The sequence below is a fragment of the Heterodontus francisci genome, chromosome 15, assembly GCF_036365525.1.
Source record: "Heterodontus francisci isolate sHetFra1 chromosome 15, sHetFra1.hap1, whole genome shotgun sequence".
NCBI lineage: Eukaryota > Metazoa > Chordata > Chondrichthyes > Heterodontiformes > Heterodontidae > Heterodontus > Heterodontus francisci.
In genome coordinates, this window is record NC_090385.1 from 59,239,662 (window position 1) to 59,266,393 (window position 26,732).

The following is a 26,732-nucleotide window of genomic DNA, read 5'->3' on the forward strand; positions in this document are numbered from 1 at the left end:
CCATTGAGGTCATGCCAGGTATCTGCAAGAGCAATTTAGCTAGTCCCACTCTCAAGCCCTTTCTCCGTCACCTTGAAAATCTTTTCCCTTCAGGTGCTCTTCAATTTCCTATTGCAAGCCACGACTGAATCTGCCTCCACCGCCCTTTCAGGCAGTGCATTCTAGACTGTAGTCGTACGTTTCATGTAAAAAATTTTCCTTACATCTCCTTTGGTTCTTTTGCCAATCACTTTAAGTCTGGGTCCTCTGGTTCTTGGCCCTTCTGCCAATGGGAACAGTTTTTCTCTATTTATTCTGCCTCGGCCCTTCATGATTTTGAGCACCTCTATCAAATCTCCTCTCAACTTTCTCTTCTCTAAGGAGAACAACTCCAATCTATCCACGTAACTGAAGTCCCAAATCCCTGAAACTTTTCTTGTATATCTCTTCTGCACCCTCACTCCAAAGCCTTCACATCCTTCCTAAAGTGTGGTGCCCAGAATTTGACACAGTAAACCAGTTGAGGAGGAAGCAGAGTTTTATAAAGGTTAATCATAATTTCCTTGCTTTTGTACTCTATGCCTCTGTTTATAAAGGGCAGAATCCCACTTGCCATTTTAACCACTCGCTCAGCCTGCTCTGCCACCTTTAACAATATGTGCACATATACCCCCAGGTCTCTCTGTCCTTCTACCCCCTTTACAATTGTACCCTTTAGTTTATATTGCCTTTCCTCATTCTTCCAACCAAGATGCATCATCTTGCACTTCTCTCCTTTAAATTGTATTTGCTATGTATCCACCCATACCACGAGCTGTCTATATCCTCTTGAAGTCTATCACTATCCTCTTCACAATTCACTATACTTCCAAGTTTTGTGTCATCTGCAAATTTTGTAATTGCGCTTTGTACACTCGAGTCTTCGTCATAATATATCTTAAGAAAAGCAGTGGTCCTAGTAGCAGCCCCTGGGGAACACCATTGTATACCCTCCTCCAGTCCAAAAAACAACCAATCAGTACTCTCCGTTTCCACTCACAGCCAACTTTGTATCCATTCTGCCACTGTCCCTTCTATTCCATGAGTTTCAACTTTGCCGACAAGATTATTATGTGGCACTTTATCAAATGCTTTTTGGAAATCGACATAACACCACATCAACCTCATTACTCTCATTAATGCTCTCTGTTACCTCATCAAAAAACTCAATCAAGCTGGTTAAACACAATTTTCCTTTAAAAAATCCATGCTGGCTTTCTCTAATTAACCCACAATTTTCAAGTGACTGTTCATTTTCTTCCAGATTATCATTTCTAAAAGCTTTCCACCACCAAAGCTAAACTGACTGGCCTGCAGTTGATGGGTTTATACCTACAGGCTTTTTTGAACAAGGGTGTAACATCTCTAATTCTCCAGTCATCTGATACCTAAGAAGGATTGGAGATTATGGCTAAAACCTTCGCAATTTCCACCCTTACTTGCCTCAGCATTCCATCTAGTCCTCGCAACTTAGCAACTTTAAATATAGCCAGCCCTTCTAGTACCCCCTCTATCAATTTTAGCCCATCCAGTATCTCAACTACTTCCACTTTCACTATGACTTTGGAAGCATCCTTAGTAAAGACACATGCAAAATACTCAGTCAGTGCTCAGCCATGCCCTCTGCTTCCAAGAGTAGGACTCCTTTTTGGTCCCTAATCATCCACATCCGATGTTCCCTCTAACTTGCAGGGCCATGCAGCCCTGCGGCAACCTGAGAGTTCCTGTGCAGGCAACGCACAAGTCGGCTCCTTTAAGGTACTGTGTGTGCAGCCACACAAAAGGGGCCACGCATTTAAACAAATTACCTGTGCATTTCAAAAAGAATTAGAAAATATGTTGGCCCCACCTCTCTCCTTACCACCCTTTACTACTTATATGCCTGGAGAAGACTTTTGGATTCCCTTTTATGTCAGCTGCCAGTCTCTTCTCATACCGCTCTCTTTGCTCCTTTTATTTCCTTTCTCACTTCCCCTCTGAACTTGCCATATTCAGCCTGTTTCTCACCTGCATTATCGACCTGACAGCCGACATACGCCCCCAGTTCCTGTTTCATCATACTTATTTTTATTCACTCATGGGATGTGGGCGTCGCTGGCTATGCCAGCATTTATTGCCCATCCCTAACTGCCCTTGAGAAGGTGATGGTGAGCTGCCTTCTTGAACCACTATGACTAAGTCATCCATGTGAGGTAGGTACACCCACAGTGCTGTTGGGAAGGGAGTTCCAGGATTTTGACCCAGCAACAGTGAAGAAACGGCGATATAGTTCCAAGTCAGGATGGTGTGTGACTTGGACGGGAACTTGCAGATGGTGATATTCCCATGCATCTGCTGCTCTTGTCCTTCGAGGTGGTAGAGGTCGTGGGTTTGGAAGGTGCTGGCTAAGGAGCCTTGGTGCATTGCTGCAATGCATCTTGTAGATGGTACACACTGCTGCCACTGTGCGTCGGTGGTGGAGGGAGTGAATGTTTGTGGATGGGGTGCCAATCAAGTGGGCTGCTTTGTCCTGGATGTTGTCGAGCTTCTTGAGTGTTGTTGGAACTGCACCCATCCAGGCAAGTGGAGAGTATTCCATCACAGTCCAGACTTGTGCCTTGTAGATGGTGTACAGGCTTTGGGGAGTCAGGAGGTGAGTTACTCGCTGCAGAATTCCTAGCCTCTGACCTGTTCTTGTAGCCATGGTATTTATATGGCTGCTCCAGTTCAGTTTCTGGTCAATGGTAGCCCCTAGGATATTGATAGTGGGCGAGTCAGCGAAGGTAATGCCATTGAATGTCAAGGGGAGATGGTTAGATTCTCTCTTGTTGGATATGGTCATTGCCTGGCACTTGTGTGGCGCAAATGTTACTTGCCACTTATCAGCCCAAGCCTGGATATTGTCCAGGTCTTGCTCCATTTCTACACGGACTGCTTCAGTATTTGAGGAGTCACGAATGGTGCTGAACTCTTGATCCCTTTCGACATTCTGGGAGTCCTGGCTTTTGCTGCCCTATCTTTCCCCCTTGTGGGAATGTATCTTGACTGTGCCCAAGTCATCTCCTCTTTAAAGGCAGCCATTGTTCAATTACAGTTTTGCCTGCCAATCTTTGATTCCAATTTACTTGGGCCTGGTTCATTTTATGCACTGAAATTTGCCCTCCTCCAATTAAGCATTTTTACCCTAGATTGCTCCTTGTTCTTTTCTTTAGCTAATTTAAACCTTATGACACTATGTTCCCCTGCTGACACATAAATCATTTGACACACCTCATTCCCCAGAACCAGAACCAGCAATGCCTTGTTCATTGTTGAGCTGGAAACATACTGATCAAGAAAATTCTCCTGAGCACAATTCAAAAACTCTTCCCCCTCTCTGCCCTTTACATTATTACTATTTCAGTCTGTATTAGGATAACTAAAGTCCCCCATTATCATTACTCTATAGCTTTTGCACCTCTCTGTAATGTCCTGGCAAATTTGCTCCTCTATTTCTTTCCCACTAGTTGGTGGACTACAGAATACACCTAGTAGTGTAATGGCACCTTAACTCTAACCAAATAAATTCTGTCCTTGACCACTCCCCAGGACATCCTCTCTCTCCAGCACTGTAATATTCTCCTTAATCAATACAGCTGCCCCTCCTCCTTTCTTTCCTTGCCTATCTTTCCTGAACACCTGGTATCCAAGAATATTTAGTACCCAGTCCTGCTCTTTTTTGAGCCAGGTCTCTGTTATTGCCACAACATTATATCAGGTAAAACATAAGCAAGGACGGCTCCAGCTAATTACCACCTATCACCCTCAGTCAGCTGATGAATCAGTACCCCTCCATTTGAACTGAAGAACTGAGGATAGTAAGGAAACTTGCTACATGATGGAGGGTGTCCTCAATGTGAAAACAGGGCTTTGTCGCCACAAGGACTATGGGCAGGAGACTTCAAAATCCATCACCAAGAGTGGCTCAGTCGTACCACTGGCTGAATCCTAAAGGTCATAGCTGCCAGACTGGCCTTGCAACAGATGGTGACAAAATCAACATGAGTAAAAAACCTACCTGACCTTACCGTCACCAATCCATCTGTTGCGGATGCATTTGTCCACGACAGTATACGAGAGCTAAGCAATCCCACAACCAACAGGTCATATCAAAGCTCTGCAGTCTACCATATTGAGTCATGAATGGTGGTGGACAATTAAACAACTAACCTGAGGAAGAGGCTCCACAATCCTCAATGATGGCAGAGCCCATGTCAGTGCAAAAGACAAGGCCGAAGCATTTGCAACCATCTTCAGCTAGAAGTGTCCATTGGATGATTGAACTTGGTTTCCTCCTGAGGTCAGCAACATCACAGGTAACACTCTGCAGCCAATTCGATTCACTTCATGAGTTATCAAGAAGCAGCTGAATGCACTGAATCCAACAGATGGATTGGTGACGGTAAGGTCAGGTAGGTTTTTTACTGCAGAGTCTATGGGCCCTGACAACATCCCGACTGTAGTACTAAAGACTTGTGCTCCAGAACCAGCTGTGCCCATGGCCAAGCTGTTCTATGGCAGCTAGAATGCTAGCTTCTATCCGATAATGCGGAAAATTGTCCAGGGCAGGACAAATCCAATCCAGCCAATTACTGCCCCATCAGTCCAGTCTCAATCATCAGCAAAGTGTTAGACAGTGTCATTGACAGTGCTATTAGGCAGCACTTACTCAGCAATAACCTGCACACCGATGCTCAATTTGGTTCCTGCAGGGCCACTCAGCTCCTGACCTCATTACAGCCTTGGTCCAAACATGGACAAAAGAGCTGAATTCAAGAGGTGAGGTCAGAGTGATTGCCCTCGATATCAAGGACGTATTTGACTGAATAGGCATCAAGGAGTCCTCGCAAAAGTGAAGTCAATGGGAATCAGGGGTAAAACTCTCCACTGGTTGGAGTCATACTTAGCACAAGGTAAGACAGTTGTGGTTGTTGGAGGTCAATCATCTCAGCCCCAGAGCATCACTGCAGGAGTTCCTCAGGGTAGTGTCCTAGGCCCAACCATCTTCAACTACTTCATCAATGACCTTTCCCTCCATCATAAGGTCAGAAGTGGGGACATTCGCTGCTGATTGCACAGTGTTCACTCCCACTCGCAACTCCTCCGATACTGAAGTAGTCTGTGCTCCCATGCAGCAAGACCTGAACAATATTCAGCTTGGGCTGATAAGCGGCAAGTAACATGCATGCCACACAAGTGCCAGGCACTGATTATTTCCAATAAGAGAGAATCTAACCATCTCCCCTTGACGTTCAACAGCATTACCATCGCTGAATCCTCCACCATTAACATTCTGGGGATACCATTGACCAGAAAGTTAATGGACCAGCCATATAAATACTATGCTTACAAAGGCAGGTCAGAGACTGAGATTTCTGTGGCGACTAACTCACCTCCTGACTTCCCAAAACCTGTCCACCATCTACAAAGCACAATTCAGGAGTGTTATGGAGTACTCTCCACTTGCCTGGATGAGTGCAGCTCTAACTACACTCAAGAAACTTAACACCATCCAGGACAAAGCAGCCCACTTGATCAGCAACCCATCCACCACCTTCAACATTCATTCCCTCCACCATCAATGCACAGTGGCAGCAGTGTGTACCATCTACAAAATGCACTGCAGCAACTTGCCAAGCCTCCTTTGACAGCACCTTCCAAACCCGCGATCTCTACCACCTGGAAGAACAAGGGCTGTATACACATGGGAACGCCATCACATGCAAGTTCCCATCTAAGCCACTCACCATCCTGACTTGGAACTATATCACCATTCCGTCACTGTCGTTGGGTCAAAATCCTAGGATCCCCTCCCTTCCTACACAACATGGACTGCAGCGGTTCAAGACGGCTGACCACCACCTTCAAATGTTAGCCTTGCTAGTGATGCTTACATCCCATGAACAAATAAAAAAACATATTTGTCACACAGTCCTTGTGGAGAAGAAACCCTATTTTCACACTGAGGACACCCTCCACTGTGTTGTATGGCACTACCACCATGATAAATGGGATAGGTTCAGAACAGATCCAGCAACTCAAAATTCACCCTTCATGAGGTACTGTGGGCCATCAGCAGCAGCAGGATTGTAACCCACCACAATCTGTAACCTCATGGCCCAGCATATCCCTCACTCTACCATTACCATCAAGCCAGGGAACCAAACCTAGTTCAATGAGGAGTATAAAAGAGCATATTAGGAGCAGTACCAGGCATACTTAAAAATGAGGTGCCAACTTGGTGATACTACAACACAGAACTACATGTCAGTTATGAATGCTGGACTTTGTAGTATGATTATGTTTTTTAAAAGTGAGCAAAACAATGGAAGCAGCACACTATGGACAGAACTAAGCATTCCCATGATCAATGGATCAGATCAAATCTCTGCAGTCCTGTCACATGCGGTCATGGGTGGTCGACAATTAAACAACTATTAGAGTTATCAAATTAATCCCACTCCCTTGCTCTTTCTCCACAGCCCTATAATTTTTTCCCTTCAAGTATTTATTCAATTACCTTTAAATTGTTATGATAAAATCTGCTTCCACAACCCTTTCTGGCGGTGCATTCCAGATCAACAACTTGCTGTGTAAGTTTAATAATCTAATAGATAGAGACATGACAGGGCAGCTTGGAGCCATGGAGTGCGCATCCTGTTCCATGTGGTATAAGATTATTAGGTTACTAACCAAAATGTGATTTGTTAAAATCTAGCTATTATAAGCTAACAACTAACTATTAGAACCATTCTTTATAGTATGGTTAAGTGGGAAAACTTAGGAAATAGGACATAGTATAGACAAGATTCCAAGATAGAGGGATTCTGGGAAATTGCATCAAGTTTTAAAAAGCTTACTTACAGCAAAAAGGGTGAGACCTTGAAAGCAGCCTGTGAGAAGCAGCTTCTGTGAGAATGGTATGCAGATGTGTCTCCCAATGAGATAAGGAACCATGGAATGTAAAAGCCTGCAGATACAGTAGTGAATACACAGGGCATTATTTCATAAATGTGTAAAGTTAGGAACAGCCACAATATCATTTTTGGTTGGTTAAGGAAAGCATGTTTTAACACGAGGCTAAATATGATTAGGGAAAGGGAGGGATTAACTGGAAAGCAGCCAGGTAAAAGATGCCTTGACTTTGTCTCTCTACTGCTGAGAGAATCTTCGAACAGACAAGATGAGAGAGAGAGAAAAGTTTGAAGATCAAAAGCTGCAAGAGAAACAAGTTGTGCGGTTCTACCGTCCAGTTCTTGACATGGGTAATCCACATTCGACTGTTAATCATTACCTGAATTTGTGACCATAGTTCATCTGAAAACTTAACAAACTTGTCCGAACTTTGTCTCAATAAATTTGATTCACAACAATGCTTTGCTGCTAAGTCTGTTTCGATCTTCGAAGGGCATATAAACCCCCAAAACTTACAAGGAGGAATTCTTTGAAAGGTAGCCCACCGCAATCAGGTTATCTCTGACATGAATGGACCCAATTCTCGAGCCAAGCACTCTGCAACAGAATAAGTCAGAGGTCTTGACTCCGTTGTAGTGGTCGCTCCCCTGTTGCGGCCCTCGCCTTCCCGTTTCACAACTGTTGTTACCACTACAGGCTGTGACTCCTGATGGTTAGTTGTCCCTCTTTCCTCAAACTCATACCTCTCACTTTCCCACTCCACTCTCTCCATCTACATTTCCATCATTGTCCTCATTGGAGGCCAAGACAGTGCCTATCACTGTTACTGCAGATACAATTGCCCGTTGTCTCCCCAATCTTCCCTGCAGTTTGTAAATTTGAAGGCGGCACAGGATACACTTCCTGTTGAGGTCTGCTCATCACCTCTCTGAGTGCTGCCCCCCTCCCCCGGCCTCTGCCAAACCTCTTTTTAAACACTCATTCTCCCCCCTCTGCTGTGTCAACTGACTTTTAACTTCTTGAGCATCAATCATGGCTGTGCCGGCACTCAGGTTAGAGATATGCTGCTTTTGCAACAAAGCAGTTGTACGCTGGTTGCATAGATCCAAATCTTGAACCCACTGATTCTGTCACCCGAGCTCTTGATCTTTTTGGTTAACGGATTCTTGGATCCATTGGTTCAAATGCACAACCTCCTAATCTTTCTGAGTGGTGGCCTCTTGGATCTGCTGATTCAATCGCTCTATGTCTTCATCGTTCTAGTTAATAATCTCATCATCTTTCTGAGTGCAAAAGTCAGCACTGTAAACCAGAAGGTTTTTTGCCTTCTCTATCTTTTTCTTCTTCTGACCTATCCTATCTTGAATGAACTCTATAACTTCATTGTATGGCTTCCGGTCGCCTGCAGTCAGGCACCCAGTCATCAGTTCGGGAAGTTACTCTAATTTCTGCTCAAAGACCCATTTAACATCTTTAGACAACATGACTTTATCTACTCTCTTTATTTCTCATTCTCATACAAGGGTCTTTAATCATTGGTGGCTCTGTTAAGGCTTCCACACTCCCCAAAGGGTTTTCCCTCCCAAGATGTGTGTTGGCCAGACTTGCGATCTCAAGATCCTTCCCTTCTCTCAAAAAGGCATTCACAACGTGCCAAGTCCTGCTGCAGTTGACATGGTAGATTTAAGGGCTTTATGTCCCCCTCTAAGACAGGAACAGACTTGGCAGCAAATCTTTGTTATGAATCGACTTTATTGAAACAAAGTAGGACAAGTTTTTAAAGTTTTCAGATAAACTATGGTCACAAACTCAGGCAATGATTAACAGTCTAATGCAGATTATACCGCCCATGTCAAAAACTGGACTGTAGAGCTCACAGCTAGTTTCTCTTGGAACTTTTGGTCTTCAAGCTTTTCTCTCTCCCTCATCTTGTCTGTTCATAGATTCTCAGCAGAACAGAGACAAAATCAAGGCATCTTTTATCCTGGCTGCTTTCCACTTAACCCTTCCCTTTCCCCAATCAGTTTTAGCCTCGTGTTAGAGCATGCTTTTCTTAATCAACCTAAAATGATTTTGTGGCTGTTGCTAACCTTACAGAATTACGTAAGTAATGCCTTTTATAATCACTACTGTATCTGCAGGCTTTTACATTGCGTGGTTCCTTACCTCATTGGCAGACGCATCTGCATAATGTTCTCACAGAAGCTGCTTCTCACAGACTGCCTTCAAGGTCTCACCCTTTTTGCTGTAAGTAAGCTATTAGGACCATGTGAGGAAGGAGTCCCAGACTCCCCTTTCGCCCCTTCTCTGGTTTGACCGCAAGAGGGTTTATCCTTGTTTAACAGTGAATGAACTTACCACCTCATTGAACGCTTGCTCCTGTTCCTCTAATATAATTGCAAATGAAACAATCAGACAGGTTTTCTTGAGTTAAAGAAAAAAGATGTAAGTTTATTATCCTTAACACTCTGAACCGGTTAAAATTTACGAAAATATGCTATGCATCCACGGCCACATTCACACATGAGCCACACACACACACGCACAAATAGATTACAAAGGGAAGAACAGAGTTGGGAGGTTGGAGTAGAGTCTGTAATAAATGGAATTCAAATACAGTTCAGTAGTCCCAGAGTTCTTAGTTGAAATTGGAGTCCTGAAGTCCTCACTGGGCCACGTGCACGGTTGCAGACTTGCTTGTATCCTAGTTGTTGGTTGTAGGGGTCTGTAGCTGCAGCTGAGGCATCTCTGGATCTTTACTGGAGAGAGAGAGAGAGAGCTCCCTTGATGGCTTTCAGTTACTGTCAACTTTCTGAGTCATAACTCACAATCTCCCAGAGTTACACAAGCAGTCATATGACATGACCACTTCTTTGTGTTTTAATAAGGCTCTTCTTGAATTTTCTTTGAAATTCAAGGCTCTCCTTTCAGGCTGTCCAGACATATTTGGTGGGGGGTTTGGCTCTTTCAAAGTCAATGAGTGTCGATGGCTCTTGATGACCACATTGATAAGGTTACCTCAGGTAATTGAATCAGAGAGCACCCCATTGTTCTGGCGAGGCTGAATCAATCCTGGTTGTCTCTAGTCTAATCCTTTGGTGTTTCAAATGCAAATGTCCATGGCCATTTTGGCTGCTAGCTGTTCTTTTTTAAAAAAGTTATTTGTAAAAATTTCCAATAAAAGTCACAGGCAAAGTTCCAATCGATGGAAATTATTATTTCCCATTTGGCATTTGGGGTGCCCCCATTTTGGTTTTCATAACAAAGCTTTTTACAACTTGACATAATTTCCCAGAATTCTCTACCTTGACTAGACTATGCCCTATTTCCTACATTTTCCCACTTAATCATACTACAAAAGAAGGGTTCTAATAGTTTATAATATTAAGTTAGTTGTCAGTTTATAATAGCTGGATTTTAACAAGTAGTATTCTGGTTATTAATATAATAATCATACAGTGGGAACTTCAGGATGCTTTTCTTGTCTTGGATAACCACATGTGCAGGAAGCATCGTCAGCTGCAGTAGCTCAAGCTCTCGGAGCTTGAGCAGCAGCTGGTGTCACTGCGGCGCATCCGCGAGGCTGAGAGTTTCACGGATAGCACATTTATAGATGAAGTCACCCCACAGCTTCAGGATGTGCAGGCAGAGAGAGAATGGATGACCACTAGGCAGTCAAGAAGGACCAGGCAGGTAATGCAGGAGTCCTCTGAGTGAATCTCACTCTCCAACTATTATTCCATTCTGAATACTGGTGAAGAGTGATGGTTCATCTAGGGTCTGCAGCCAGAACATAGTCCACAGCACCATGGCTGACTCAGCTCTACAGGGGGGCAGGAGGAAGATTAGAAAAGCAATAGTGATCGGGGATTTGATAATTAGGGGAACAGACAGGTGATTCTGCGGCCGCATATGTGAATCCAGAATGGTGTGTTGTCTCCCTGGTACCAGGGTCAAGGATGTCATTGAGCAGCTACAGAGCACTTTAAGGATGGAGGATGATCAGTTGGCACTCATGGTTAATATTGTACCAATGACATAGGTTAAAAAGAGGGATGAGGTCCTGCAGGCAGAGTTTAAGGAGCTAGGAAAGAAGCTAGGAAGCAGGACCACAAAGGCAGCAATCTCCTGATTACTCCCAGCATCACATGCAAGTGAGTGTAGAAGTAGGAGGATAGCACAAATGAATGCGTGGCTGAAGAGATGGTGCAGGAGGGAGGGAGTTATATTCCTGGTGCATTGGGATTGGTTCTGAGAGAGATGAGACCCATACAGGCTGGTCAGGTTGCAGCTGAACAGAGCCGGAACCTATGTCCTTGCAGGGTGATTTGCTGGTGCTATTGGGAAGGGTTAAATTAACTTGGCAGGGTGATCCAGGAGGTATTAGATAGGAAAATCAAGGTACACAGATAATTGGGAGAGACAGCACTACAGTAGGAAATAATATTAGGGTCACAACAAGAGAGAATGTAATACACTCTAAATTTGGTTTACCGTGCCTGCATGTGAATGCACAGTATCTGGTAAATAAAGTTGGTGAACTGTACATGCAGAGGGCCATGTGGAAACATGATGTTGTGGTACTATCAAACACCTGGTTAAAAAAAGGGCAGGACTGGATACTAAATATTCCTGGATACAAAAGTCTTCAAGCAAGATAGGGAAGAAAAGAAAAGAGAAGGGATAGCAGTATTGATTAAGGAGAACATCACAGTGCTGGACAGAGAGGATGTCCTCGAGGGACCAAGGACAGAATCTATTTGGTTATAGCCAGGAAACAACAGATGTACCATCACATTGCTGGGGGTATTCTATAGACCACAAAATAATGGGAAAGATATAGAGGAACAAATTTGAAAGGAAATTACAGAAAGGTGCAAGAATTATAGAGTAGTTATAATGGGGGACTTTAATTATCCTAATACAGACAGGGATAGCAATAGTAAAGGGGAGAGAGGGGCAAGAGTTTCTAGAGCATGTTCATAAGAATTTTCCACATCAACATGTTTCCAATACCATGAGGAAGGAGACATTGCTGTATTTCGTTCTGGGGAATGAGGTGGGTCAAGTGAATCAAGTGTCAGTGTGGGAATATTTAGGGGACTGTATTCACTATAAGCCCATGGTCTACCACAGCTATCTGGACTACACTTCTTCACACCCCACTTCCTTCAAGGACTCGATTCCATTCTCACAGTTTCTCCGTCTCCATTGCATCTGTTTGGACAATGCAACCTTCCATACTATCACTCTGATATGTCTTCCTATTTCCTCAACTGGGAACTCCCTGCACCCAGGTTGACAGGGCCCTCAACCATGTCCAATCTATTTCACGCACTTCTGCTCTCACACTTCCCCTTCCTCCCAGAACCATGATAGGGTTCCCCTTATCCTCACCTTTCACCTCACCAGCTTCTTTATTCAACGAATCATCCTCTACCATTTCCACCACCTCCAGTGTGATCCACCTCCAATGTGATACCACCATCAAACACATCTTCCCTTCCCCTCCCCTTTCAGCATTTTGAAGGGAGTGTTCCTTCCGCGACACCCTGGTCCACTCCTCAGTCGACCCCAACACCTCCCTCCTTTCCTATGGCACCTTTCCATCCAAGCATAGGAGATGCAACACCTGCCCTTTTATCTCCTTCCCAGCATCCAGGGCCCCAAACATTCCTTCGAAATGAAACAGCGATTTACTTGTACTTCTTTCAATTTTGTGCACTGTATTTGCTGCTCACAATGTGGTCTCGTCTACACTGGGGAGGCTAAACGGAGACTGGACGACCACCTTGCGGAACAACTCCATTCAGTCCGCAAACGCAACCCCGAGCTTCCTGTCCTTTGTCATTTTAATTCTTCACCTTGCTCCCACTATAACCTTTCTGTCCTTGGCCTGGCGCCATGTTCCAATGAAGCTCAACGCAAGCTCCAGGAGCAGCATCTCATTTTTCAACTGGGCACAATAACACCTTCCAGACTCAACATTGGATTCAATAATTTTAGATCATAACCTCTGGCCCCATTTTTTTTGCTTTTATTTTGTTTCCTTCCCCCCGAACCCCCATTTCTTTCTTAATGCCTTTACTTTGTGTTCCAACAGCTGCTTCCTACCATTACACCTCATCCAGACACATCTTTTGTTTCTTTACTTGGCTTTGTTCCACAAAATCTTTTTGTCATTTAATCAGAACAGTTCTGATGGAAGGTCACAGACCTGAAACATTAACTCTACTTCTCTCTCCACAGATTCTCCCTGATTTGCTGCATATTTCCAGCACTTTCTGCTTTATTTCAGATTTCCAGTATCTGCATTATTTTGCTATTATTATTAGAATGTCATTTAATCTCTCCTGTCCCCCACCCTATCACAAACCTTCCCTTTCATTCTTCTTCCTCCCTCTCTCCTTTCACTAGCTCAAAACCTAATTCATTTCTAACCTTTGCCAGTTCTGATGAAAGGTCATTGAGCAGAAACATTAACTCCGTTTTTCTTTCCACAGATTCTGCCTGACTTGCTGAATATTTTCAGCATTTTCTGTTTTTGTTTAGATTAAGAGGAGATTTAAAAGAGGTGTTCAAAATCATGACAGAGCAGATAGGGAGAAATTGTTCCCATTGGGCAAAGTGGATGAAGTAGCAGTGGGTGACCATTTTGGAGATAGTGACCATCAAACAGTTTTAGCATAATCATGGAAACGGACAAATCTAAAACAAGATTAAAAGCTCTAAACTGGTTGAAGGCAAATTTTACGAAGCTGAGAGGTGATCTGGCAAAAGTAGACTGGATATAGCTACTTGAAGGAAAATCAGTGGCAAACCAGTGGGAGGCATTCAAAAGTGAGTTTCTACAGGAACTGTGTAGGCACGTCCCCACAAAGAAAAAGGGTGGTACTGCTAAATCTAGAGCCCCCTGGTTATCGAGAAGCATACAGGGTAAGATAAAGCAGAAAAAGAAAGCTTATGACGGTCAAAAAAATTTAATACTTTAGAAAGCCTAGAAGAGTATAGAAAGTGCGGAAGTGAGTAAAAAAGGAAATTAGGAAAGCAAAGAAAGGACATGAAAAATTATTGGTAGGTAAAATCAAGGAAAATCCAAAGTACATTAAGAGCAAGAGGATAACTAAAGAAAGGGTAGGGCCTATCAGAGATGCACAAGAGAACTGCTGCATGGATGTAGAAGATGTGGTCAGGGTTCTTAATTAGTTTTTTGTTGCTGTCTTCACAAAGGAGAGGGATGATGCAGATATTGTACTAAAAGAGGAGTGTGAAATATTAGATATGATAAGCATAATGAGAGAGGAAGTACTAGAGGGTCTGACATCCTTGAAAGTGGATAGATCACCAGGGCTGGATGAATTGTATACAAGGTTGTTAAAGGAAGCCAGGGAGGAAATAGCGGATGCTCTGAGGATCATCTTCAAATCCTCACTACATACAGGCAAGGTACCAGAGGATTGGGGTCTGCGAACGTTGTACCATTGTTTAAAAAGGGTGTGAGGGATAGGCCAAATAATTATAGGCCGGTCAATCTGACCTCGGTGGTGGGCAAATTATTAGAATCAATTCTGAGAGATAGGATAAACTGCCACTTAGAAAGGCATGGATTAATCAGGGATAGTCAGCATGGATTTGTTAAGGGAAGGTCGTGTCTTACTAACTTAACTGAATTTTTTGAGGTAGCAACAAGGAGGGTAGTGCAGTGGATGTGATCTACATGGATATTAGTATGGCATTTGACAAAGTCCCACACTGGTCAGAAAAATAAAAGCCCATGGGATGCAGAGGAATGTGGCAAATGGGATCTAAAATTGGCTCAGTGACAGGAAACAAAGGGTAGTGGTCGATGGATGTTTTTGCGAATGGAAAGAGGTTTCCAGTGGCATTCCACAGGGCTCATTGTTGGGTCCCTTGCTGTTTGTGGTATATATTAATGATTTGGACTTAAATGTGGGAGACATGATTGGGAAATCTGCAGATGACACAAAAATTGGCTGTGTAGTTGATAGTGAAGAGGATAGCTGCAGATTCCAGAATGATATCAATGGTTTGGTTGAGTGGGCAGAAAAGTGACAAATGGAATTCAATCTGGAGAAGTGTGAGGTAATGTATTTGAGGAGGGCAAACAAAGCAAGGGCGGCACAGTGGCGCAGTGGTTAGCACTGCAGCCTCACAGCTCCAGCGACCCGGGTTCAATTCTGGGTACTGCCTGTGTGGAGTTTGCAAGTTCTCCCTGTGTCTGCGTGGGTTTCCTCTGGGTGCTCTGGTTTCCTCCCACAGCCAAAAGACTTGCAGATTGATAGGTAAATTGGCCATTATAAATTGCCACTAGTATAGGTAGGTGGGAGGGGAATACAGGGACAGGTGAGGATGTGGTAGGAATATGGGATTAGTGTAGGATTAGTATAAATGGGTGGTTAATGGTCGGCATAGACTCGGTGGGCTGAAGGGCATGTTTCAGTGCTGTATATCTAAATCTAAAAAAACAAACGTGAGGATATTGAGAGGGATAGAAGGAGTGAGGGACCTTGGAGTACATGTCCACAGGTTCCTGAAGGTGGCAGGACAGGTAGATAAAGTGATGAAGAAGGCATATGGAATGCTTTCCTTTATTGGCCGAGGTATAGAATACAAAAGCAGCGATGTAATGCTGGAACGGTATAAAATGCCGGTTAGGCCACAGCTGGAGTATTGCATACAGTTCTGATCACCACATTACAGGAAGGACATAATTGCTCTGGAGAGAGTACAAAGGAGATATACAAGAATGTTTCCAGGGCTTGAAAGTTGCAGCTATGAGAAAAGATTGGATCGGCTAGGGTTGTTTTCCTTAGAACAGAGGAGGCTAAGGGGTGACTTAATTGAGGTGTACAAAATTCTGAGGGATCTTGATAGAGTAGACAGGAAGGACCTGTTTTTCCTCGCAGAGAGATGAATTACCAGGGAGCACAGATTTAAGGTGATTGACAGAAGGATTGGAGGGGACATGAGGAAAAACTTTTTCACCTAGAGGGTGGTGGGTGTCTGGAATTTACTGCCCGGATCAGTGGTGGAGGCAGAAACCCTCAACTCATTTAAAGGTACCTGTCCATGCACCTAAAGTGCTATAACCTGCAAGGCTACGGACCAGGTGCTGAAAGGTGGGATTAGATTGGGTGGCTAGTTTTTTTCAGCTGACGCAGACATGATGGGCTGAATGGCCTCCTTCTGATATGGTTCTATCGTATCTATGGAAGACGGATCCAGAACTAGAGGGCACCAATTTAAGGTGATTGGCAAAAGAAGCAGCAGTGACATGAGGAAAATCTTTTTTTACACAGCAGGTGATTAGGATCTAGAATGCACTACCTAAGAGTGTGGTGCAGGCAGATTCAATCGAGACCTTCAAAAGAGAACTGGATAATTATATGAACAGTTAAATTTGCAGGGCTATGGGGCAAAGACAGGGAAGAGGTACTAAGTGAGTTGCTCTTGCAGAGAGCTGGCACGGACACGACAGTCCAAATGGCCTCCTTCTGTGGCTGTAACCACTCTATGATCTTAAAAGAATGTTTTTTCATATTACCTCTGGTTCTTTTGCCAATCATCTTAAATCTGTCTCCTCTAGCTAATGCCCCTTCTGCCACTGGAAACAGTTTTTCCCTATTTACTATAAAGACCATTCATGATTTTGAACACCTCTATCAAATCTCCTCCTTCTCTGAACAACACCAGTTTCTCCAGTCCACCCATGTAACTGAAATCCTACATCATAGAATCATAGAAACATCGCAAGTTTACGGCACAGAAAGAGGCCATTTGGCCCATCATGTCTGTGTGGCCGAGAAACGATCCACCTAGTCTAATCTCACCTTCCAGCATTTGGTCCATAGCCCTGCAGATTACGGCTCTTGAGGTGCATGTCCAGGCTCCTTTTGAATGAATTGAGGGTTTCTGCCTCAACTACCGTTTCAGGCAGTGCGTTTCAAACCCTACCAACCTCAGGGTGAAAAGTTGTGTGCGCTTCTCCAATCTTTTGGTAAGTGAACTAATTAACACTAGTGAAATCAACCCAGATAAAAATTGTTGCTTCATTTCAAAGATGGATTAGGTGGCTAAGAAAGCAGATGGAATCATTTCCATTATTAGCCAAGGTATAGAATATAAGAGCAGGGAGGTCATGCTAGAACTGTATAAATAATTGGTTAGACCACAACTTGAGTACTGTGTGCAGTTCTGGTCACCTCATTACAGAAAGGATGTAATTGCACTAGAGAGGATACAGAAGAGATTTACGAGGATGTTGCCGGGACTGGAAAAATGCAGCTATAAGGAAAGATTGGACAGGCTGGGGCTGTTCTCCTTGGAACAGAGAAGGATGAGGGGAGATCTGATTGGAATATGCAAAATTTTGAGGGGCCTGGAGAGAGTGGAAGTGAAGGGCCTATTTACCTTGTTTTGTGGCATCTGCAAATTTTGAAATTGTGTCCGGTACACACAAGTTTAGGTCATTCATATCTATCAAGAAAAACAGGGGTCCTAACATTGAGCCCTGGGGAACCCCACTACAGACCTTTCTCCAGTCTGAAAAACAATCATTCACAACTAGTCTGTTTCCTGTCACTCATCCAACTCTGTAGCCATGCTGCTGTGGTCCGTTTTATTCCATGAGTTCGAACTTTGCTGACAAGCCTATTACGTGGCACTTTATCAAATGCCTTTTGGAAGTCTATGTACACCACATCAATCACATTACCCTCATCATCCCTCTCTGTTACCTCATGTAAGAAACTCAAGCAAGTTAGTTAAACATGGTTTTCCTTAACTAATCCAAATTTGTCCAAGTGAGTATTAATTTTGTCCCAAATTATCATTTTTAAAAGCTTTCCCCCCACTATGGTTATACTGACTGGCCTGTAGTTGCTGAGCTTGTCCTTACACCTTTTTGGAACAAGGGTGTAATATTTGCAATTCTCCAGTCTTCTTGCACAACCCCAGTACCTAAGCAGAATTAGAAGATTATGGACTGTGCCTCAGCAATTTCCACCCTTACTTCCCTAAGTTTCCTTGGATGCATCTCATCTGGTCCTGGTGATATCAACTTTAAGTACAGCCAGCATTTCTAATACCTCCTCTTCATCAATTTTTATCCCATCCAGTGTCTCAACTACCTCCTCTTTCACCATGACTTGGGCAGCCTCTTCTTCCTTGGTAAAGACAGATGCAAAGTACTCATTTAGTACCTCAGCCATGTCCCCTGCCTCCATGTGTAAATCACCTTTCTGAACCCTAATTAGCCCCACTCCTCGTTTTACCACCCTTTTACTATTTATATGCCTATAGAAGACTTCTAGATTTATTTTTATGTTAGCTGTGAATCTCTTCTCATACTCTCTCTTTTTGTTTCTCTTATTTGTTTTTTCATTTCCCCTCTGAACCTATATTCAGCCTGATTCTCAATTGTATTATCTACCTGACATCTGTCATATGCACCCTTTTTCTGCTTCATCTTACTCGCTATTTCTTTCATCATCCAGGGAGCTCTGGATCTGTTTACCCTACCATTCCCCCTCGTGTGAATGTACCTTGACTGTAACTGAACTATCTCCTCTTTAAAGGCAGCCCATTGTTCAGTTACAGTTTTGCCTGCCAATCTTGGGCCAGATCCATTCTCACTCCATTGAAATTGGCCCTCCCCCAGTTAATAATCTTTATTCTGGATTGCTCCATGTCTATTTCCATAGCTAACCTTATGATGATATGGTCACTGTCCCCTAAATGTTCCCTTACTGACACGATTCACTTGACCCACCTCATTCCCCAGAACCAGGCCCAGCAATGCCTCCTTCCTCGTTGGACTGGAAACATACTGATGTAAAAAATTTGTCCTGAACACACTCTAGAACTCCTGACCATCTCCGCCCTTTACAATATTACTATCCTATACTAATATCTATTTCAAGATAATTAAAGTTCCCCATTATAACTATTATTCTTGCACCTCTTTGTAATTTCCTTGCAAATTTGTTCTTCCATATCCTTCCCACTAGTTGCTGGCCTATAGAATACACCCATCAACGCAACAGTAGCTCCATTGGTTCCTAGCTCTATTCAAATAGACTTTGTCCTTGACCTCTCTAGGACATGCTCTTTCTCCAGCTCTGTAATGTTCCCCTTAATCAATACTACTACCCCTCCTCTCCTTGCTTCCCTATCTTTCCTAAACACTTTTGTATCCAGGAATATTTAATATCCAGACCTGCCCTTTTTTTAGCCAGGTCTCTGATCGCCATGACATCATATTTCCTCATGGCTACCTGTGCCTGCGGCTCACCGATCTATTTACCACACTATGCATGGTCATATATATGACCAATAAACCTAATTTGAACCTTATTGCATTCCCTCTTATACTTTATTATTTTCTACTCTCGTGCTATCTCTCTCTCTCCCAATTCTCTGTGCACATTGGTTTTCCTCTCTAATATTACCTCCTGGTTCCTACACCCCTGCAAAGTTAGTTTAAAACCTTGCCAAAGCACTTGCAAATTGCCCCACAAGGGCTCTTTTCAGGTACAACCTATTTGGCCTGTACAGGTTCCCTCTTCCCAGAACCAATCCCAATGTCCCAGGAATTTAAAGCCCTCTCTTCTGCACCATCTCTCTCCAGCCACACATTTATCTCCTCTATCGTCCTATTTCTATACTCACTTGTGCATGGTACTGGGTGTATGCATTGCAACAGCTCACCAAAGCTTCTTCGACAGCATCTCCCAATTCTGCAAACCCTTCCATCTAGAAGGGCAAGAGCAGCAAAAGCATGGGGACCCCACCACCTGTAAGTTCCCCTACAAGTTACACATTTGAAATATACATTTTTCATGGTCACTAGGTCAAAATCCTGGAACTCCCTATCTAGCCCTATTGTGTAAGTATTTGCACTACACAGCCTGTGGCGGTTCAAGAAGGCGGTTCACTACCACCTACCCAGAGGTAATCAGGGACGGACAATGAATGCTGACTTTATCAGTGATGTCCACCTCCCATGAATAAATAAATAATGTGACTGAAAACCCACATGCCAAATGGAAAATATTAATCTCGACATATGGAATGTTGACTGAGGCTTTTCTACTGGACATTATTATGAATAACCTTTAAAAAGTAGAACAGAGCAGCTAAAGATGGCCACACACAATTTGAATATGAGAAACCGAAGGCCGGCTGGGAAGCAGAGGTGATTGTCCAGTCTAGCCAAAACAATGGGGATGCTCCCTGATTCAATTGACTAGAACAGTTTTGTCAACGTTGGTTGTCAAAAGCCATTGACTTTGAAAGAGTCACCACCCACCCCCCCCCCACCCCCCGCCACCCCCACCACCAAGTATGTTTTCACAGCATGAGAGAAGAACTTTGAATTTCAAAAAACTTCCAAACGCTTCTGTTTCAAACAGAGGTGGTCACATGACATGACTGCCTGCGTGACTCATAGTTTGTGAATTGTGCCTCTGAAAAGCTGACAGTAACTGAACTCCAAGGAAGAAAGCACCTCTCTCTCTCCAGCAAAGTCCCAGGGCAGCCTCGGTGGCAACTACTAAGCGTCAAATCTACAGATCCTCACAGTCAACAACCAGGGGACAAATAAAGCCTCTCTTCAGCCTTCTGGAACCAGAGAAGCAAGCCTGAATAGTGCACGTGACCCAGCGAGGACTTCAAGACATCAATTTCAACTAAGGACACTGGGACTACACTTCCATTTTTAAATTCTATTTTTATCAAGGACTCTACTCCAACCTCCCAACCCTGCTTTTTCCCCTCTGTATCTATTTGTGTGTGTGTACGCCTCTCGTATGAATGTGAGCGTGGATGCGTCACGTATTTTAGTAATTTTAACTGGTTTAGAGTGATAAGGTTAATAAACTTACATCTTGTTTAAACTCAAGAAAACCTGGCTGATTGGTTCATTTACAATTATAATTAGAGGAGCAGGAGCAAGTGCTCACTGAGGTGGTAAGTTAAATCACTGTGTTAAAAAGATAAATCCTGTTGCGGCAAACCAGAGAAGGGGTGAAAGGGGAGCCTGAGACCCCTTCCTCATCTGGTCGTAACAATAAATAAATTAAAAATCTATCCCTAATGATTGGCTGTAAGTAATAGCTCGGATTTTTGCAGTCAGCAAACAAACAGTGCTCGCCATTCATTACACTTATGAAGACATTCTGTTGTTTTTTGCACTGTGATTTGTGGTTATTAGAGAGCCCCTACAGGGAATCAGTGACCCGTGTGAACAGAGGAAGCAACAGTTTGTCTCCTTAATCAATCAGATTGAGGAATCCTGACTGAGACTCACTAAATCGGAACCAGTTAGAAAGTTAGAACAGTTAATTCAGTGTAAAATGAAATAAAGTGAAATAAAGAGATGGAAAGCTGGAATTAAAATAGAGATAAAAGAGACAGGAAGAAAACAAGCAAAAAAATTATGTTAATTATTTTTAAATCTCCAATAAGTAAAATCTGAAAGATAAGACTCCATACTTTTAAAGATAAAACTTCAGTGCCAGGGAGGTTGTTTGGCAACGCAGGTAAATAGGGTGGTCAAGAAGGCATACGGCATGCTTTCCTTCATCGGACGGGGCATTGAGTACAAGAGTTGGCAGGTCATGTTACAGTTGTATAGGACTTTGGTTCGGCCACATTTGGAATACTGCGTACAGTTCTGGTCGCCACATTATCAAAAGGATGTGGATGCTTTGGAGAGGGTGCAGAGGAGGTTCACCAGGATGTTGCCTGGTATGGAGGGCGCTAGCTATGAAGAGAGGTTGAGCAGATTAGGATTATTTTCATTAGAAAGACGGAGGTTGAGGGGGGACCTGATTGAGGTGTACAAAATCATGAGAGGTATAGACAGGGTGGATAGCAAGAGGCTTTTTCCCAGAGTGGGGGTTTCAATTACTAGAGGACACGAGTTCAAAGTGAAAGGGGAAAAGTTTAGGGGGGATATGCGTGGAAAGTTCTTTACGCAGAGGGTGGTGGGCACCTGGAACGCATTGCCAGCGGAGGTGGTAGATGCGGGCACGATGGAGTCTTTTAAGATGTATCTAGACAGATACATGAATGGGCAGGAAGAAAAGAGATACAGAACCTTAGAAAATAGGCGACATGTTTAGAGAGAGGATCTGGATCGGCGCAGGCTTGGAGGGCCGAAGGGCCTGTTCCTGTGCTGTAATTATCTTTGTAATAATTAAGAATCACCAAGCCATTAAAAATTCACTTACATTTGAATGGACAAGCCCTAACTTTTTCTGGGGTGTTTAGCAAATTTTGCCCTTCATTTATGTGAATGCCAAGTCTCTCAAGATTCTATTAGAGTGCAGGTTCTGCAGGAATGGAGCAATTTGGAGAGCAACTTCATGATTTCTGCGCACTTGGCCGCTGGAAGTTGCTGTCCGTTTTACTCCATAATAGCAGTTAGCGCTTTTAGCCTCATCGTTATTCTTTCTGTAAAATCCAGGCCATTATCTGAAAGCATTGTCCAAGAAAGTCAAATGTAGCATCTTGAATTTTGGGCCCCAAAAGGATCCATAGGGAGCAGTGGTAGCATTTGCGTTACAGATTCCTAAATTTGCATCTATATCTTCTAGGACTGCAGGCACCACTGGTGTTGCTCTCTGATCAAAGGTAGTATACAGTGCAGACATTGGGGTTAAATACAGTAGCCCTTGAAAGTGGGCATGATGCGTGATGCGTGATTAACCTGCACCTGTTGATTGCAATGCAGGCAGCCTGCCAACTGCACGCTGTCTGCTGTTTTAAATGATTTCAGTGTCCAGCAAGAGCTGACCATGCTGTTGATTGGCTGGATGCCTGAGCAGAGGGCTAATGTTGTGAGTGGTTAGCACCAGTTAAAGGTAGACTTCATTGCTTAAAGCTCACCTGCACCTCTTAAGGAGGAGTGCACTGTGGCTGGAGCGGGTGCTAGCAGTCTTGCAGGAACTGAATCTGACCTGGGAAACAATATGGGAGAGCACTGGGGATCTTGATGGAGGTGGCGGACAAGGGAAGAGATGTCCTGTAACCGCAGGAGGCCAGGAGGTCCTCTAGACACACAATAAGAAGGCAATAGGAGCAGATACCCGTGGATGTCAATGGCAGGCATCAAGCCCCGAGGGCCTGGATACAGTTGAATGACCGATGTCACGGAACTGTGTTTTTATTCTCCTCTGTTTAAAACATTATGCCTTTAAGATTCTGTTTAAAAACAGTGTGCCAGCAGCTGCACCATTTCCCGAGGCAACAGCAGGAGACGTGCTGTGATGTAACTTTTAACTGTGTGTAAAAACTAGCTTCAACCGGTTTGAACTAGAGAGACACCAGCAAAGGGTGCTTGCCTTGAAGGAAGAGAATTCTCTCAGCAGAAATTCTACAATGAGCCACAGGCTGTGTTAATTGCCTCAGAAGAAGAAAAAACCTTTTGAAGAGAACATTTGTATTGCTGGAGGCAGCAAAAATTCCTTTTCTTTACTTCCAATCTCAGAGTCTTAGATTCAAGATTGACTCTATCTTGAATGATTGTGTTTTCTGAAATTTGCAGTAAAATTTCGACTGAAATCTACCAATTCTAAAATCCAAATAATAGACCTGTCGTTATACTCTGTGTTGAAGGAACTGTGTGATGCCTGCTGCCACCGAAGTGCTTTGAATGTCTATCAGGTAAAGACTGTTCGTCAAATCCACGTGGAGACTTCGAGTGGCATTTGATTGTTCTAATCTGGACACCTCATCAACCAGGAATGTAATTCACAAAAACTTATAACCCAGTTATTTATTTATTCTTAAGATACAGCTAATTTTTTAACACCATTTATAAAACTGATTAACCGTTAGTTTTTGAATGTATGTGTATGAATGGGGAGTTAGAATAAATAAGAAGTTATAAGGTCCTTAGACATAAATTTATCTTAATAGTGTTTAAGATTTATTTGATTAATAAATAGTTAATTTGTTGTCTAAAGATACCTGGTTTAGTCTTTTTTTTATTCCGGGGGGTGTACTATAGTGTTTCATTTGGTTATTTTCCGGTTAGGTGGGAAAACTGTATTACTATGCTGTGACCTGTGGAGTAATGGGACTGAATTGACAGTGCATTGCTCCAGCCTCAGTCATAACACCTCACACGTGTGGTCAAGGCCAGTGAATGCATCTTCATATGCCATCTTCCATTAACAAAACTGGCCTCAGTGACTGCTCAATTCACCACACCCACATCACTCACCTACCAACAAGCTCTATCGATCAGGACTTATACCTGACTTTAATATGCTCTTATGCCTATTTAGTTAGTTTTTTTATTCGTTCATGGGATGTGGGCATCGCTGGCAAGGCCAGCATTTACTGCCCATCCCTAATTGTCCTTGAACTGAATGGCTTGCTAGGCCATTTCAGGGGGGATTTTCTTTTAAGAATCAACCACATTGCTGTGGGTCTGCAGTCATATATAGTCCAGACCAGGTAAGGATGGCAGATTTCCTTCCCTTAAAGGTTTCCCTTAGTGAACCACATGGGTTTTTACAACAATCGACAGTTGAAAAGTGTTAAAGCTACATCTTACAAGTGAGTCCCTATTGTTAATCTTATCGAGTTAGATTGCACAGAAATTTTGGAAACAGAGTAGCACATTGGGGCGGCACAGTGGCGCAGTGGTTAGCACTGCAGCCTCACAGCTCCAGTGACCCAGGTTCAGTTCTGGGTACTGTCAGTGTGGAGTTTGCAAGTTCTCCCTGTGACCACGTGGGTTTCCGCCGGGTGCTCCGGTTTCCTCCCACAGCCAAAGACTTGCAGGTTGATAGGTAAATTGGCCATTGTAGGTGGTAGGAGACTTGAGGGAAGGTAGGGATGTAAGGGAATATGGGATTAATGTAGGATTAGTATAAATGGGTGGTTGTTGGTCGGCCCAGACTCGGCGGGCCGAAGGGCCTGTTTCAGTGCTGTATCTCTCTATGATTCTCTATGATTCCTGCCATCTTGAGTTGGATCATTTAAATACTAAAAGTTGAGGACTTTTGTGAAGAGGAAATGGTATCCCTTTACTTCTTCTGTTACTTTTTTCTAAAATGTTAATGTTTCAATGCTTCATTTTCCTGTGCTGTAAGGCATCTGAAGTCCCAATGTCCAGTTTAGAGGTGGAGCCCATTTGGAATAAGTGGTCTCTGAATCACTGGAAATGGATTAGGTGGCTATTTTTTCCAGTCACTCATGGATCATCAGTGCAATGACTGACATGGTTGCATCAGGTATGTAAGCAGGTCAACTAACAACCATGAAAAAAGGACAACTGCTCAACAAGCTTTTTCATCAGTGGTGCATTAGTCAATTAATCGATAATTAGCATTCTGAGAGTTAAGCTGGAAAAATATTCAGTCACTAAACTATCCCAATAAAACTGTTTTTGGGTACGATACAAAAGCATGTTAAAATGAGTGGCAAGTTTTATGTGGGAGTCACAAACTATATATGTGCTGCATCACAGATTATACAGCAACATATACTGCCCTGTAAATATCTAATAAAATAAAACTCTATATTATGCCAGCTCAAGTCTTGTAAAAGAAGGGCACACCAGCTCAAAATATGAGATTCAATTGAGCTGTCTATCAGAATGTGCCATAACACCCAAAGTAAACCTAAATGTGAAAAAGCAAAATAAAGTTATTGTTGCAAACTTCCCACTTGAATGTCTTACAAATATACCACAAATCAAAGTTCACAATTTTCCTGTGATAGCAGACAACAACATAGTTTCTGTCTATTGCAAACATCCTACCTCTGGATAGCCGGGCCCACTTTTCATCTAGACACCTTGGATCAGTTTTCTTTAACTTTTTAGAAATTCCTGTTCAAAAAAAAAAATTTAGTTACACAATGGAAAATTCGAAACACAAAACAAATTAGTAAATATAGTCCACATTAAGTGTTTTGCACATCATTTCTCTTAATGCTATGTAATAAGCTTAACACCATTCTCCAATTCATCTACCAGATTCCACAATGCCATTCTGCTTTCCATATCTCGTGATCTTTTTTGGCTAGTGTTACTCCATAGCTCTAAAGTCCAGCTCTGGAAAGTCATCTTGATTGCACTGGCTCCATATTTGCTTAATATTATCAGAGATTGTTTGGCACTGGAATGGCATTTGTACTTAAGGAAATTGGGGCATATTCTGTTTCCACTGGGATTCCACTTCATAATGGCTGTACTCCATTTCCGGTCAGACCTGGAGCTGTCCTGCCATGTGCATGCCAATGTTGTTGGGAACTCAGTATCATATATTGGTGTAGGAGTGCCTAAGTCACCACTGACCACCTCCAGGCGCTTACCCATTGTCTCTCGAGATAAGGAGGCCAAAGAAAGAGTGCCTAAGTCCTATTTTTAGCATCCCCGAGGATAATTTAAGATGAGATATAAGAGTCATACCTGCTCCCAGCATCAGCTGATACTTATGGAGGTTTTGTACTTTGGAGTCTGAAGTCTGCAGAAGTTTTAAAAACTGATTTCTGGACTTACAAGAAAACATTTATAGCAGATTTCTTTGCTTTGCACCTGGACAAAGCTGTCATTGACTTTGACAGCCTGGAGGTTTGAGGCCCCTGAGAAATGTTTGCACCTACACAACGTAAAGGTTCTGATTTATACTTATGTGATTCCCAATAGGAATTCCCTTGTTGGATATCGTGATGGAGAAGGAGCAGTAGCATAAGATGGAGGAAAGGAGGGAGGGACAGTATTTGAAAAAGAGGCAACCAGC

General features: G+C 43.1%; 1 protein-coding gene across 1 annotated transcript in view; it reads right to left on the reverse strand.

Moving 5' to 3' along the window:
* LOC137377424 (titin homolog) overlaps nt 1–26,732 on the reverse strand; it is a 138,104-nt gene that overhangs the window by 14,546 nt on the left and 96,826 nt on the right. The window contains exon 9 of the mRNA XM_068047003.1: nt 25,751–25,819. Coding sequence (XP_067903104.1) covers nt 25,751–25,819 — 69 coding nt within the window. The remainder of the gene's footprint in view (nt 1–25,750; nt 25,820–26,732) is intronic.